The sequence below is a fragment of the Sesamum indicum genome, linkage group LG3 (genome assembly GCF_000512975.1).
Source record: "Sesamum indicum cultivar Zhongzhi No. 13 linkage group LG3, S_indicum_v1.0, whole genome shotgun sequence".
NCBI lineage: Eukaryota > Viridiplantae > Streptophyta > Magnoliopsida > Lamiales > Pedaliaceae > Sesamum > Sesamum indicum.
The window spans coordinates 19477246-19492062 of record NC_026147.1 but is presented as its reverse complement, the minus strand read 5'-3'; the positions used below and the strand labels follow the sequence as shown (position 1 = coordinate 19492062).

Below are 14817 nucleotides of genomic sequence, written 5' to 3'. Positions count from 1 at the left end.
GAAAAAACCACATTCTCCTTTCATGTGCAGAAGGAATTCAGTACTTCTTATTCAGAGGGATAAGTAGATTATTTACCTTGCAGGGGAAAGGAGAAAGTGCAAAAAGGAAGCGAAATTTCAACCATCAGCATCCTTTGACTGCACCCAGGTAGATTTCGTTTATAAATCTGGAAACAAAAGGAAATGACTGTGAAGTCAGGTTAATCTTCCCAGCAAGAAAGAGAATATAAGAAGCTGCTCGGCAAATTTGAAACCCCTGCTTTGACTCGGTATTCACCTGGAAAATATGATCAGGAGGACGCATATAATACAGGACGACATGTGATGGGCACAACTGCATGTTATCAACGTGGAGATGTCCAATCTAAAATGGGGGGAAAAATAAAGAAACAAACACCATGAGTGCTAGTTTTCTCTCGTGCAAATTCAGTAACAGATATAGACTTCTGCTGAGCTAATACGGAGATTTGCATCTCATGACAAGAAGGACCAAAAAATGGCAAGTTTTCCGGCAGGTAAAGGAATTCCTTCAGCATCAATATCCAAAGCAGAAAAGGTATGTTGGTGGAATCAACAGCCAAATCAAAATATCCTTACGTACCATAGCTGATGCTAGAATAAACAATTAAGAAGTTGAGTCAGTTTGAAGACTTCTAATCAAATTTATTGCTCTACAATGGGCATCCTCAATACCAAGTCTCGATGAGGATGCATGCATATACAGACATGTGATGCACCATGTTGAGATGTGCCAACACAACTATGCTCGGTTTATCCAAACAACAGTAATCTTGACAGAATCATAAAAAAGACAAGATGGACATTGACGAAACTATAGAAATTATACTTCATTCAAGGCCAGGAAGCCCACTTCTGATGCCTGACAACTAGAACGAAATAAAGATAATATAGCAAATCATAGTCAAAATAAGCTTCAGGAAAACAAGAAGGTTCTGACTATTTTACCGGTAAGCTCATTTCATATGGCTGCAAAACAAAACAGCAAAATTGAGTAACGATAGCTCTGCTGACTACAGGTTGTTCAGCTACAGGTGGGATTTGAATTTGAATGTCCACATCAACATCACCAGTGAAAAGCGGGTCACTCCATCAATAAGCCACAATGAAACTTAACTTGAATTCAGTTTTTGCATTAAAAGATCTTGCTTATTCTCCTCTCAGATACATTTTATCAATTACATCCTCCAAGGTTTTAGTGCGTTTTATTCACCAAGCCATTGTTCCTAATATAGGAAGGGTGCTACCCCAGCATGCAGGCCAAACATTTCAGAATGCCCCGCACAAGCATAAGTTCACTAGGAATGATTCATATGTAATCTTCCATATAACGATCAGAAAAGGTGCTAGACAGCTAGATGGAGGCCTTCAGAAATAAATGAAAAATCCTCTGGCAAAGGTAATAGCTAGAAAGGGGATTTTGAACGAGCTAACCGAGGATTGACACCACCTTCAATCAACTGTGATGTAAGGTAAGGACAATTCGGTATTGCTTTCCAGGTTGGGAGATTCATATTCTAATCATCCATATTTCAAAGGATCTGGAAGAGGAGCGTGCACAAATAAAAATCTGTACTTAAATGAAACGGATCCACAATCACCACAAAGGACATGAGAAATGGAAATCGAATAAACAAGTAAGACAAACTGCTAGTTCTGTCAACAATTAAGAACTAAAATAAACATATATATATATATATATATAAGCAGCACATTATAGAAGCAAGCAAGTCTCATGAAAACAACAGCAAAACTAGCAATCTTCCCGAGACAATTCATGTTAGACAAAATCGAAAGCTCATAGGTTGTATTAACTAAATCTTCAATCATTATCTTATCATGTATAAAAACAAACATAGTCCTAAAGAAGTGCACATGCAGTTTCTGACTAGCATTCTACACTAACAAACTACAGCAATGCCCAAAGGAAGACAAGAAGATGCAAGGGTTCCAACAGTATCACTGCCCCTTCTCCTCCCTCTCCCGATTCCACTGCTCAATCCTAGCTCTGCGCTCCTCGCTCCCTTCCCTCACTGGACTCCTGCTCCTCCTTGGACTACCTCCATGCCTTCTCCTCTCACTCTCATACCTTCCTCCATATCTATCACCTCCACTCCTCCTTCCCCCACCACGATAATCCCGCCTCTCATGATCCCTCTCCCGCTCCCTCTCCCTCTCTCGCCTATGGTAATGCTGCGGTGGACTCGCACTCCTGCTGCGGCTCCGCTTCCCCCAAAACCTGCCATGGTGCCTGCCAAACAGCTTCCTCCTCAGTTCCCTACCGATCATTTTGACATGCATAAAATTGCAATAGCCCCCACGATTACAACTATTCTCCTCGTATTGCCTGCAGGTGGCCTCGCGAAAATCGGTGACAGGCGAAAAGTCGGCAATAATGGGACGGCCAGAGTAAAACCTCCCCTGCAAGGCGTTCAAAGCAGCGGCAGCCTGATCCTCCTCCTTGAACTGGACATAGACATTCCCAATCATGTGGTCGGCTAGGTTGTCGCAGACGTTGAGGGTCTCGATCTCCCCAAATTTGCTGAGCTCCTCAAAGATGTCCTCGTAGAAATCCTCGAAATGTTCCTGGATCTTGCGGGGGTCAATGGGTTGTCCCTGGGCGTCAACGCCTGGGGTGATCATGTCGGGCCGCTGGTACATATTCGAGAGCAGCAGCGTCGGGGAAATGGCGGGACGGTTGTGGAGGCGAGAGCAGCGGTCTCCGTGACGGCAGGCGCCGATCTTGAAGTAAAAAGGGCAATTGACACGGTCTTTCTCGGTCCCGAATATGGAGGCCAAGTGCTCCGCCATAATTTGATACTGGAATCAGATAGATTAATCGTTGGATCTGATTAGGGTTCGAGAAAGTGCAGAAACCCTAATTTTTGAAGGGAGGTGTAATGGTGAAATGGAAATTGCAGCGAGGTTGAGTTGTGCGAGTGAAGTGGCGTACGGTGAAGAAAGCCATAACCTAAACTGACGAAAGTACCCCTCCGTTTAAGTATTAGGATATAACTGTTTTTGGTAATGATTACATTTACAAATCCTAATCTACCATCTGATTATATAAATCATACTTGTTTTCTTAATTAATTATAAAAATTATTTTTTACAATTAAGAAGTATGAATAATTTATGTAATAATATTAATATTTTTAAAAAATATATGTATACTTTTTTTAAAAATAAAAAAATAATATGTATAAATATTATTAACGACTACTTAGGTGTATATATAATTATTTAAAAACAAAATAATTTATATAAATAGATTATATATCAAAGAGTGTGAATATAATTATTCTTTACTTTTTCCTTAAACGACGCCTCACTTGTTCTCCATATTAAAGAAAATTTGCTTATAATTCTGACATGTTGTACAAATAACATGACTATACAATTTTATTTTTTTGGGGTTGATTTAATATGATTATACATTTATCTCTACGAAAAAACATAATAGTCAAAATTCTCTTTCAAGGAAAAAAAAAAAAAGTGCATGCGACTTTCTTAATCTATACTTCTATACTAATATATTAAAAAAAAAAAAAAACGCAGGACTACAACATAAATATAAACGAAAGACAAAAAAAAATATGAGGCCCCACAAGCGTATAAAAGAAGGCAAATTTAATCGGATTATACTGCAAGATTTTCAATGCGGTTGGCCTTTTCAACGAACACAATTTCAGAATCTGGTAAAATTGAAAATGCCCATTTAAAAATGAGATCTCTGTTTTTCCGGAGGAGGATATGTTGCATTTAATCCAAAATAACAAGTTGAATGCGCCGAGTACAATTTGCATACATATATATAGAAAATCCCAACCTCATCAAGAATTATGTGGAACTCAATGCAAAGATGAAACTCAAACACAAATATTCTCTCACTTAGACAACAAACAACAAACAGATCAAGCTTTGGAGTGGTAAGCTGTGATCCATCGAAGACAACAAAAAACAAAGAATATAACTATCTGGGCAGAGAAGTTATAGGAAAATTGCGCAACGGATTCTCCCTCAGTAGCTCAGTTTCTCTGCCAAGAACAGTTGAGTTGCATCAGCAATGAAGAACTCAGTGGCATGTATTGGTTTAAACTAAATTCAGAAAAACTGCTACTTACTTCTTAAGATCTCTACCGTCCCCTGGTCTGAGCTGTAGAACTGAAGACTTGTCATCATCATTTTCTTGCTTATGTTGTCTACCAAAGATGAGTGATTTCATCAGTAAGCACAAAATGCAGAATATAATTGACAAGGCCCTGCTCGTTTCTTAAAACAGCAATGGTAAAGAAAGAAAGCAAAATAATATAATGATCAATGGATATGAATGTTTGATGCTTGTTAAGAATCAAATGAGAGCAATCACGGTATCTTCACACTTACTCTGGGGATTCCTTGTCCACAAAGATCTCAATGCATGGACCCGGAGGTGGTCTTGCCCTTCTTTGACCAGGTCTCTGAGGAATCTGTAAAAAGTGACTTTGAGCATATGAAGCCATCTGCGACATGATGATGAGTTAAGTAGATGGGAGTTGTATTTACCTTATTTGATGTCCATTTTGATGGGATTGCATTATTCTCTTTGTTTCTTTCTGCTCGAGCACCAAGTGAGTGCCATGTTTTTATGTCTAAGTTTGGCATTTCTGACTGATGACCCAAAAACGAACCACTGCCATTGTCCTTGAAAATGGAAAATGTAGTTCCAGGAGCCCTAAAAGAAAGAAACTGAAAATTGTAAAACACAATGTAGCATCTACAGTGTCTTGTTTATAGATATATATGAGGATTTCATTTTACCAATCCTAATTTAAGCAACATGGAGTAGCATTTTTGCAATGTATTAAAGCAACACATTATCCAAAACTAGTAGCATATATCCCTGATATTAACATGTCTCCCAACAAAAACTTCCAGTATGACAATCATTCATGGCCCAATCTCAAACACTGCCGTCAAGAAAGTATCATGGACTACATAGCACTATGGTCATTTCATCAACTACTACTGTAGTGGCAATGCAAGAGGAATAAATCTTCAATGGTACAGCAGTAAGGGCAGTTATTTTACTGATGAAATGTACGGGAGTGATATACGGATATCAACTGTACAACAGTTACTTAAGATATTGATCTGATGTCAGGGGTAAAAAGTAAGGAATTAAGCAGCAGGTAGAGTTGTAAACAACTGGTTTACATGTTCTCAAAAATGAATGAGCAAAAGTGAGGTGAAGGCAGGTTTAATATGAATTACAAAGTATAAGGACAACTACCACAGCCATCCTACATAGATTAGGAGTAGATCACAAATTTAGCAAAGCAAGTTGCATCCATAAACTATAGTGTACTCTAACCTGTCAGGTTTGTGTTTTTTCCTAAAAAGATCAGAACTCTCTGGCGTTTGGTTTCCTGCTATCATAACAAAGTATTAGCCAACAAATCTTTGTAAGTCACCTAGAAGAACTTCAATGGTCAGAAAAATATATGAATAGCTTACTTGTTTCTCTAGTCAATACTGTCCCAAAGCTTCGAGCTGGTAAGTGGTTTTCTGTTGCATCCTCCTGCGGAATAGGGGCACAAAATTATCAAATTAAGCAAACAGAGAAACACGGGAAGTAAACAGGAAAAGCATCCAATAAGCAAATACTTGCATACATCTGCTGCTTTCAGTTGTCTCATAGAACGAGCAAAAAACTTCTTGTAGGCTGCCGTCAATTTGTCAATTGGTTCAGCTTTCCTAATACCCAGACATGAACGATCACTTTCTCAGTTGCATTAGAAGAACTATGACAACCAAAAGAATAATGCTTTTATTTTCAAACTTAGCAGCAAGTATGATAAACTACCAGGTCTCACCAACCCAAAGGAAAAGGAAAAGGAAAAAGGCTTACAGAGATAGCCCACGGTTGAAGATTTCGTTTGCAGTTTTATTTTTATTCTTGTGTTCCATGTGCAAGGCATAGAAAATGTAGAATGATGCATGTGTCACTCCAATTTTATTTGCCTCCAAAAAGGTATATATGACTTCAGCATCAACACAATTTTCAGCCTGTTCACATTTCAACAAGAAAGTAACCATCATAAGCATTTAAAATAATGTATGTACACAAGGGAAACAACAACGAAGATACTTACATATTCTAACCAAACTTTCAGGTATCGAAGATCATCCTTGTAACGGTCTTCATGCCAAAAAGTGCGCACACATTGTTCATAAATCACTACTAATCCGGAGTAGTCACCGCCAGAAGGGAAAGCCTCCTGAACCCATTTGATGCACCTTTGAAAATTTAACGATATCAAACACAGAAAAAATATGTGTATCCAGTAAATTGTATTCTCACTTGAATAGCGACTGATATAAATTACACCTAGGCCCATGACAAGATTCAGATTATCATTCATACAATAGTCAACTGCACAAGAGATCATCAATATGATATAACATGTAATTCATTTCTATGCCATTTCAGTTCTTGACATTCCAATGCTACTGGCAGAAAACAAATTTTGCAAACTAAGTGGGGCCTCTGTTTCATTCTTCTTCACATAAACAGTGTAAGTCTTCCAGATAATTGCAGCTCATTTGCCACATTAAGAGGTATTAATACAATAATACTTATCATTTGAACGAATAGTTAATTCTTCAATCACCAGTAAGTAATTCCATGATACTCAACTTCCAATTTCTCTACATTAATCACATGTTTCTAGAATGGCCAAGCAACGGGTTACAACTTAAAGGTGCTATTGCTTTTTCCACTTGAAACCAAGCACCCAAAGCACCTTTCACCATGGCAAAAACTACAAATGAAGTTCCAGTTTGCCAGAGCAGAACAGGTCTAGCGTTACACATGACCTCATGAGAAAAATTTACAACTAAGAATGCAATTCAGATTATAAATGAACGGATAGATATGAAAAAGAGAACGAAAATTATGAATTTAGAGGGTGAAATCCTGTCTCTGACGTAGACAAGCCAAACAAGTATATAGCAGTTCTAGATTTATTTTCTAGAACTAGAAAAAGAAAATCAGAACTTCATTAAATGATCAGACAAAATCAAGCTGCACCGAGAAACGATTACTAACTCGAGCCAGGGCTGAAGAGGGTCGTCTCCGGTGTACTCGTCAATGGCCTGAATCAACCTCCTACTCCAAAAATCAACAATTAATCCTCAGAAAAGGGTACATAACCGAAGAAATCAACATAAAAAGGAAAGGGGATGTTTCTCATTTAGCACCTCCGATTCTGGAGAAGTGAATTCTTGATCTGGGAATGGGAGTGGGATTTGAGGGCGTGGTTGAGGAGACGAACGTCGCGGCCGCGCTTCAAAGGGCGGACGTTTTCTTTAAAGAGTTCCCACTCGTTTCCGGTCTCTTCCTTGGACGCCAAAAACTCCGTCTCTGGGTCTAATAACAATTCTACAGATTCAGCTCCATCCAGTTTGCTGCTCTCCATTCTTTTCCCCCAAGTCCTCTCCTTTCTTCAACTCTCTCTCTCTCTCTCGCTCTCTCGCTCTTCTCTGCACGTTTTGAAATTTGAAATTTTGAAATGAGCTTGAAATTCTCTTGTAGCCGTTAGAGGAAGGAATGGGTTGGGCCTGCCACTACTACTGCATGGGCCCGAGCCCGTTCTGAATCTGAATTTTTTCGAGTTATTTTTATTTTTTTTATAAATATTTTCTAACAACGAAAAATAAAATATGATCCAACAAATAAAAATGTTATGAACTTCCAAACATATTATAAAATGCTACAAAATTCTTAATAAAATTTTATCATATTCATTATTGATTTTATTGAAAAGCCCTTTTAGATTTTAGGTGCTTTTACTTGTTTCGACCTTTTCATAAATAAATTAAGTATGATTTTTTTATTATTTTATGCTTTTTATAATCATATAATATTATAATTATCGTCTGTCAATTAAGATATGGGTTGAGTTTTTTTATTCATAACCCAATTGACATCATACTTAAAATAGTAATGGTTGCACCATCATCTCTTATTATTGGATGTAATTACACGTAATACTCCTAAAACAAATTGCTTTCGTATAATAAATAGATTACTTTGTTGGACAAAATTCATTGAATTTGTATCAAAATAAAAAAAAATTGAATAAAAATTGATATTTAGTTTTGATGGACTTAATACTGACTTATTAGAGATCAAACAAACCTTCTAACTAAACTGCTCTTATAAGTGAAACGGGGGTAAATATGAATTTTCACTATTTTTTTTAATAATAGCAAATTCGGTAAACTTTGACTAATATGTAAATTTATTTGTAAGATGAAAGCAAATCTTATGGGTATTAGATATAATTTTTCAAATAACAAAATTTACATATAATTACACAAAATTTTAAGAAAGAGCGGTGTAAATATCCCTTTAAAATAGTATAAAAAATCGTCCACTTTATGTTGGATCAAGAATTTTCTTGTGATAAAAATCAAGAAAAAACTACCCATTGTATGCAAGTTTCTTTCAACTTGATGGAAGTCTGTGTAATGCTAATGCCTCAAGAACAGACTAGTCATGATACACCAACTTTTAAATATAATAATTATACTCCCATTTAAATAATTTTAAAATTTAATCTTTTTATTTTTTATAAAAATAACTTCACGTTGTCTTAAAATCATATATTAATTTTTTTATTGTGCCGATAATACCTTAAGTTTGTTTTTTTTATGTTGAGATGTGATTATTGATTTTATATATTTTATATTCTTATCTATTTATAATATGGTTTAAATATAAATAAAAAATTATTTATTGTATACAACAATGACGTACCATGATGGTTAATAGCTAAATATTTAAATACACATATTTCTACGCAAGTTCTCAATATCAATAAAAGAAAAAGGATTCTTTTATTTTTGCTTTTGCAACGTGAAATAAAAACCCAACAAAAAGTGAGTCTCAAAGCTATATTGGAGGCGGCGGTGGCGGCGGGGGGGGGGGGATTGGCGATGGCGACAATGGTGGCTGCGCCGGTGGTGTCATTGGCGATGGCAACAACGGTGGCGGTGACGGTGGTGGTGGCGACAATGCCGGCCGTGGATGTGGTGGGAGAGGCTTAACCAAACCACCGGCCTTAGGTGATGGTGGGCCCAACTTCTTACTCCTCAAGCTTTGTCGCAGTGAATCAGCGCCGAGAGTGGGCGAGAGCATGTGTTGAAGCACTAACATCAACATGAAAACAGCTACTCCACTTCCGGATTGCTTCATATCTCTTCTAATACTTCAACTCACCCTATCAACATGCTTCAATTATATAGAGAGGCTCCATGCTATTTGTATGCTGGGCTCATGTACCATCACATCATTCACAAATTCTAATTTAAATCCAGGCTTATTATATGACAAGTATAGTATACTTGTTGTATAATTTGTATTAAATTAGTTCGATCAAACCTGATTTGGATAAGAATTTTTTTGAATAATTGGGCGCCCAACTCATTGTCTTTAAATCATGACCATCCAAATTGGGTTTGCTATTGCGCCAATATCGTTGCACTAACACAAGTGCAAATAGTGTCTAGCATAGTAGTTGATAGGTGGGGATGACAACGGGTCGATGGACGGTGAGTTTTGTCCAAAATTGGGCCTGAGTAGTACTGAATTTAGGATTTGGGAATTTGATCAGTTAGATTTTTAAAAAGTAAAATAAATATTTTTTTCACAAAATAATATTGTCGTATCTCTATCAGTGCTAAATGTTAATTATTTCATTAATATGTGGGTTTTTATTTATTCTAATATTAATTATTTATTTACTATAATTATTCTTTTATAATATTTATTATGTGATACTAAGTATGTAATTGATTCAATAAAAAGAGAACACATGAAATCACAAAAGAACTGATTGTAAGCACTCATATCTTAAAATATCAAATATTAAAAATATATGATTTGACATAAATTTAATTCCACTGAAATTGGAAATGCCTAACATTTCATGTTCAAGTTGACCCCTGAACTCTATTATATATTTTAAGGTAAATTAAGACAGATTTTTCTAATAATTATCATAATTACAAACATTAAAATGGGTGAAATGAAGGACACCGATGTTTTAATTTTCCTGTTGCACAACATGGCCATGTTCTAAAGAACACAACTGGAACATGCAAAACGTGCCAATATGGTATTGCTGTGATATGTCATTTTCTCCAAAACCATTAATTTTATTCTCAATTTCAACGGTTGGACAAAAGACATAACAATTTATAGGATCAGGATTGTAATTTTACAATACTTTAGGTGCATTCGATCGATTATATTTATTGCACTTTTTATATCTATTTAAGTTAGAATATAATTGTGACCTACTCAATATTCATTTAGATACAAATTTAAAGATTATTAATATAACTTATTTTGTACACATACACATCTACTGAGGTTGAAATTCAAAATCTAAATTCAACCCACTAATTTGTTTCGTGCAGACAACTCAATGATTCGAACACAAAACTGTTTCATAGAAGTTCTCTTATTTGAATTTGGGCGTATAGGCATGTGTTGGGTGGGTGAATATTAATTGGAAAAGGAAAAAGAAATGAGTGTCATTAAATCTCACGGCTGAAATGCATTTGATGCACAGAAGCAAGAAAGAGGTGATGATGAATGAGGTGTATAAACCACAACCAGGACGGCCACCAGATAAGTATAACCACTTTGTTGAGAATTATTGCTGCTACGTTCCAGAACCCTCTGTGCTTTGTCTGTTTCCTTTTTGGAGAAAACTTCTCATTCTATTTATATAAAATTATTTTACTTTTATATAATTATAAATATTATACTTAATATTTAAGATATTAAGAAAGAAATTTATGTAATAATGTTAATATTTCTAGAGATATATATTTAATTGTTTAAAAAATGACAGTAATTCGTATTGTTGTTTTTTGTGCGTGTATATGTAATAATTTTCAATATTTTTGTGTGTGTATATATAATAATTTTCAATAAATTGAATATATATGTTTATAATTTTGGGTCAATTATACTTAAATACCTTTTAAAATTATGAAATTACCTTTTTTTTATTTTTTTTAAATTACATTTACACCCCCTTACAAAATTCATTATTTACACATTACCTTATTTTGTCAGGATTTAGACAATAATATTGACATCAGTAAAGAAAAATAACATAATTTTTTAATTTTACCCAATTTTTATATATCAATTTTATATTTATAATTTATAAAAAATATAATAATATTAATCTCATTCCATAAACATATATTATATTTATTTCTTTATAAATATAAAAATATATATGAGAACATTAAATGAAAAAAAGTTAAAAATTCATATAATTTTTTTTGCTTAACTTAATATTTTCCGTTCAAATTGAAAATAAAAAGAATTTTTAGAGGAGATGTAAATGTAATTTTAATTTTTTTAAAAAAATATAATTTATTTTTGGAAGCAGTTCAAGTGTAATTAACATTTATAATTTTTTATTTTAATTAACTTAAGCTAATTAATTTTGTAAAACAAAATTATAAAATAAACATATATATAAATTCCGGAGCAACATTCAACAACCTGCCGATCAAATCAAAGTCGGCAGAGCAGACTTTCATATTTCTTTTCAGTGAGTGCGAGCGAGAAAGTCCGAGAGAGAGAGAAAATCCTTTTTCATCAAAGATCAATATTTCTCACCCTTCGCCCTATGGCTTCATCTCTATCCCTAACCCCCTTCAATTTCCGGCCGCACCCACGCTTCTCGCCGCCCTCCTCTTCTTCACTTCCACGGTCTGGTCGGAAACCGGCGGCCGGGGTCAGATCGGAGATGAAAATCTACAAAGGGACACGCATCAGAGAGCAGCGGCTGACGGAGATGATCGAGCAGAAGGTGGCGGAGGCGAAGCAAGTGTGCGGCGAAGACGAGACTTCGGACGAGTGCAAGGTGGCGTGGGACGAAGTGGAGGAGGTCAGCCAGGCGAAGGCCGATCTCCGCCTCAAGATCCACCACTTGCAGCAGGATCCACTCGAACACTTCTGCCAGGAGAATCCAGAAACCGATGAGTGTCGTATATATGAAGATTAATAGCTAATTTCGTTCATCTTACTAGTTATTTTAACTATGCGATCTACCTCCAGAACTTGTTCTTATCCAGTTTGATTACTGTGTTGTTACTATTGTTGGAAATTGTGGGATCTTATTATGTCAATATAATACAGTATATGGTGAGAGAGAATCTGCTAGTAGAGATGTTTATGCTTTTGTTAAATATTTTATCATCTCTGTTTTATTAATTAATGTTCTGCATAAACATACTTGGTGGAATGTATCTCAAGACATGTTTATGTTTAAAGGTCATATTTAAAACACGTCTCAAAATCTTCATCAACTCATCAAAAATATAGTTAGTTTTTTTTTTTCTTCTTCTCAGTAAGATAACGAACAAGTGCTGATATATGTTCCATCTTCCTGTAAAACTCAATTTATTTTATTTCTTTCGACATATTTACCTAATGCCGCGAGCGATGGAATTGGTGTTCATTGATATGATCCACTTTAGTTTTAGGATCATAATTTCATCGCAAAAAGATACTTTGTAAGAGGGGATAATCACACCAGAGGTTTGTGTAATTGTACATAATTTTTTTTGGATTCGAAAAATTATTTACTACTTCCAATGTTTGTTTTAATTTAATAAATATATACTGAATTTGTTGATATTGACATAAATAAAATATATATTCACTTTTTTAATTAATTTATTATAAGTTGAGTAAATATTTTTTGATTAATTGTTTTTATACGCATTAATTTATGTAAGAGGGGATATATTTACCGTTATAATGATAATTATGTTAGAAAATATTTATTTGACCTGCAATAAGATATGAGTAAGCCGATTGGGATCAAATTTGGATTTTCATTCAATTTTATTTTAATATCATAAATTTTGACCGAAGAGATTTATTTATTGAACGAAAATGAAAGTATGGAGATGTTAAATATAACTTTTCAAATCATAGAAGGTCTATGCGTAAAATCTCATAAAAGGATGACGCAATTGTCCCTTTTTGAAAATATAAAGTCTTTGGACTTGTCAATTATCGAGTTTCTCGTTTGGAGCCAATATGAATTGTGTACGGACATTATTTACTATGATTTAAAGAGTTTTACAATTTTATCCTAAAACATTGTTTCAAGAGGCATATGCAACATCATTGATACTCCATAGCACAAGAATTTACGATGATTTAAAAAGTATAACGATTTTATCTTAAAACAGTATTTCAAGAGGAGCTGGTCAGGCTGTGGATCTTAATAGATTAATTATCATAAAGCACGAATTATATGATATATAAGAGACTATGTATTGGTCCTAAACCCCATTGTTGGAGAAGTAGATGGTATTGGGTTGCATTACACATTGATAATAGGTGAAGATCTTATGTGGTTTATAAAGCACCAGTATTTGATTTCCCTCGTAAAACAAAATCATGAATTCAAATTAAATTGAAGTCCACAATACTTAATTCTACAAAACATTGATCAATCATAATACGTGGACCAATAAGAAAAAATTAAAAATAAGAAAAAGAAAAGGAAAATAAGTGGCTGAGGAGAATTAAGAGCCGTCAATTTAACGGCGAAAAGCATGGCTGCCTATTTTCCTCTTCAACCAAACCAGCGGCGCTCGCAGCCATGTCCCTCCTCCCTCCGCCGTCGCTCCTCAGTTGCCGATGCGGAAACCGGAGCCTGTCAAGCGTTCGTGCTACTAATGCATTCAGCCGCTTCAAAGCTTCATGGCAAGAGGTAACCGCTTCACCAACGCATACCGTATCTGTTCGTCAGGTATTCTGGGTGTTCTCTCCTCTCTGGAGATTAAGATTGGTGTTATCTGAAGGTTGCCGGCGTTTTGGTGTTCTCCGCGATTCCATTCACTGCCGTGAAAGCCATTGCCAACAGTTCACTTGGGGAGGCGCTTCAGAGGCGGATGGAGGAGAAGAAGAAGCTTTATCAGGATAATTCTGCAAAGTTGAAGACGCTCTCAGACAAGGCAAGAAAGGAGAGGTAATCGAAGACTTGTTTCTCGAACATTCTTACTCGATGTTCCCACCTCATTTGCTTCTTTGTTTTGCTCTTAACTCCTACTAACATTTGATCTATTTTCTTTGGAATGATAGCAGTATGAATAAAACGAAAGAGAATACTAACCAATTACGTATTTGTTTTATCTATGGATGGATTACCTTCCGTTTATTACTAACGTTGTTTATGGGTTGTAAAGACAAGTGATGCATGATCACTTCTCTTTGCGACCCAAAAGCTGAAATTGTTAAGCCAAATCAGAATCAGGGGCACGGTTGTGGGTGTGGAAAGCAAAAGAGAGATGAAACCTGAGTTGTTTTCACTTTTGAAGCTTAACGAAAGATCTTGAATCTCTCGTCCGTTATGTCACTTGTAGTGATGATTCACATTCATCGAATTTCAAAAGTTTTCTGATGTTATTTATGTTTGTTTATTTAGTCTACAGTGACTTGATGCCAGGACGATAAAAGGAATTGGATTTAGGACTTCCATCAGCCAAGGCATCTAAAAGTTGAATTTGACTAGCCATTGATATATACTCAGCCTTAACGTCTTTATGTTTGAGGATAATTACCGAAAGGATACAGGGTAAATATGAGCATGGAGCAGGGTTTGATTTTAGGGACTAGTCAGGCGTAGGACTAGGAGACAATTCTATATTTGGTGAAATAAAATGTATGATAAGAACTACCGTAACTTAGAAAAGGAGGGCAAGTTT

At 35.3% G+C, this 14817-nt stretch overlaps 4 protein-coding genes across 6 annotated transcripts in view; 2 read left to right on the top strand and 2 right to left on the bottom strand.

Annotated features, from left to right (window-relative positions):
• LOC105158855 (splicing factor U2af small subunit B) lies at window positions 479-2980 on the bottom strand. Its single transcript, XM_011075750.2, has one exon. The coding sequence runs from the start codon at window positions 2827-2829 to the stop codon at window positions 1978-1980; it is 852 nt and encodes a 283-aa protein (XP_011074052.1). The 5' UTR covers window positions 2830-2980; the 3' UTR covers window positions 479-1977.
• On the bottom strand, window positions 3771-7542 carry LOC105158854 (mitotic spindle checkpoint protein BUBR1). Of its 2 annotated transcripts, none has more exons than XM_011075748.2 (11): window positions 7261-7542; window positions 7109-7168; window positions 6153-6297; window positions 5909-6066; window positions 5673-5754; window positions 5515-5578; window positions 5372-5429; window positions 4564-4732; window positions 4405-4487; window positions 4143-4220; window positions 3771-4055 (listed from the first exon to the last, which is right to left on the bottom strand). In XM_011075748.2, exons 1-11 carry the CDS (start codon window positions 7476-7478, stop codon window positions 3992-3994), a joined length of 1179 nt encoding a protein of 392 aa, XP_011074050.1. In that variant the 5' UTR covers window positions 7479-7542; the 3' UTR covers window positions 3771-3991. The 2 variants fall into 2 exon arrangements, with proteins under 2 accessions (XP_011074050.1, XP_011074051.1); XM_011075749.2 differs by having other exon boundaries at window positions 5372-5426.
• LOC105158853 (calvin cycle protein CP12-3, chloroplastic) lies at window positions 11586-12307 on the top strand. Its single transcript, XM_011075747.2, has one exon. It carries the CDS (start codon window positions 11721-11723, stop codon window positions 12096-12098), a length of 378 nt encoding a protein of 125 aa, XP_011074049.1. The 5' UTR covers window positions 11586-11720; the 3' UTR covers window positions 12099-12307.
• Window positions 13664-14817, top strand: part of LOC105158852 (chlorophyll a-b binding protein of LHCII type 1) — a 5287-nt gene continuing 4133 nt past the window's right edge. For both annotated transcript variants that reach the window (XM_020692324.1, XM_011075746.2), the window contains exons 1-2: window positions 13664-13823; window positions 13915-14081. In XM_020692324.1, coding sequence (XP_020547983.1) covers window positions 13713-13823; window positions 13915-14081 — 278 coding nt within the window. In that variant the 5' untranslated portion in view covers window positions 13664-13712. The remainder of the gene's footprint in view (window positions 13824-13914; window positions 14082-14817) is intronic.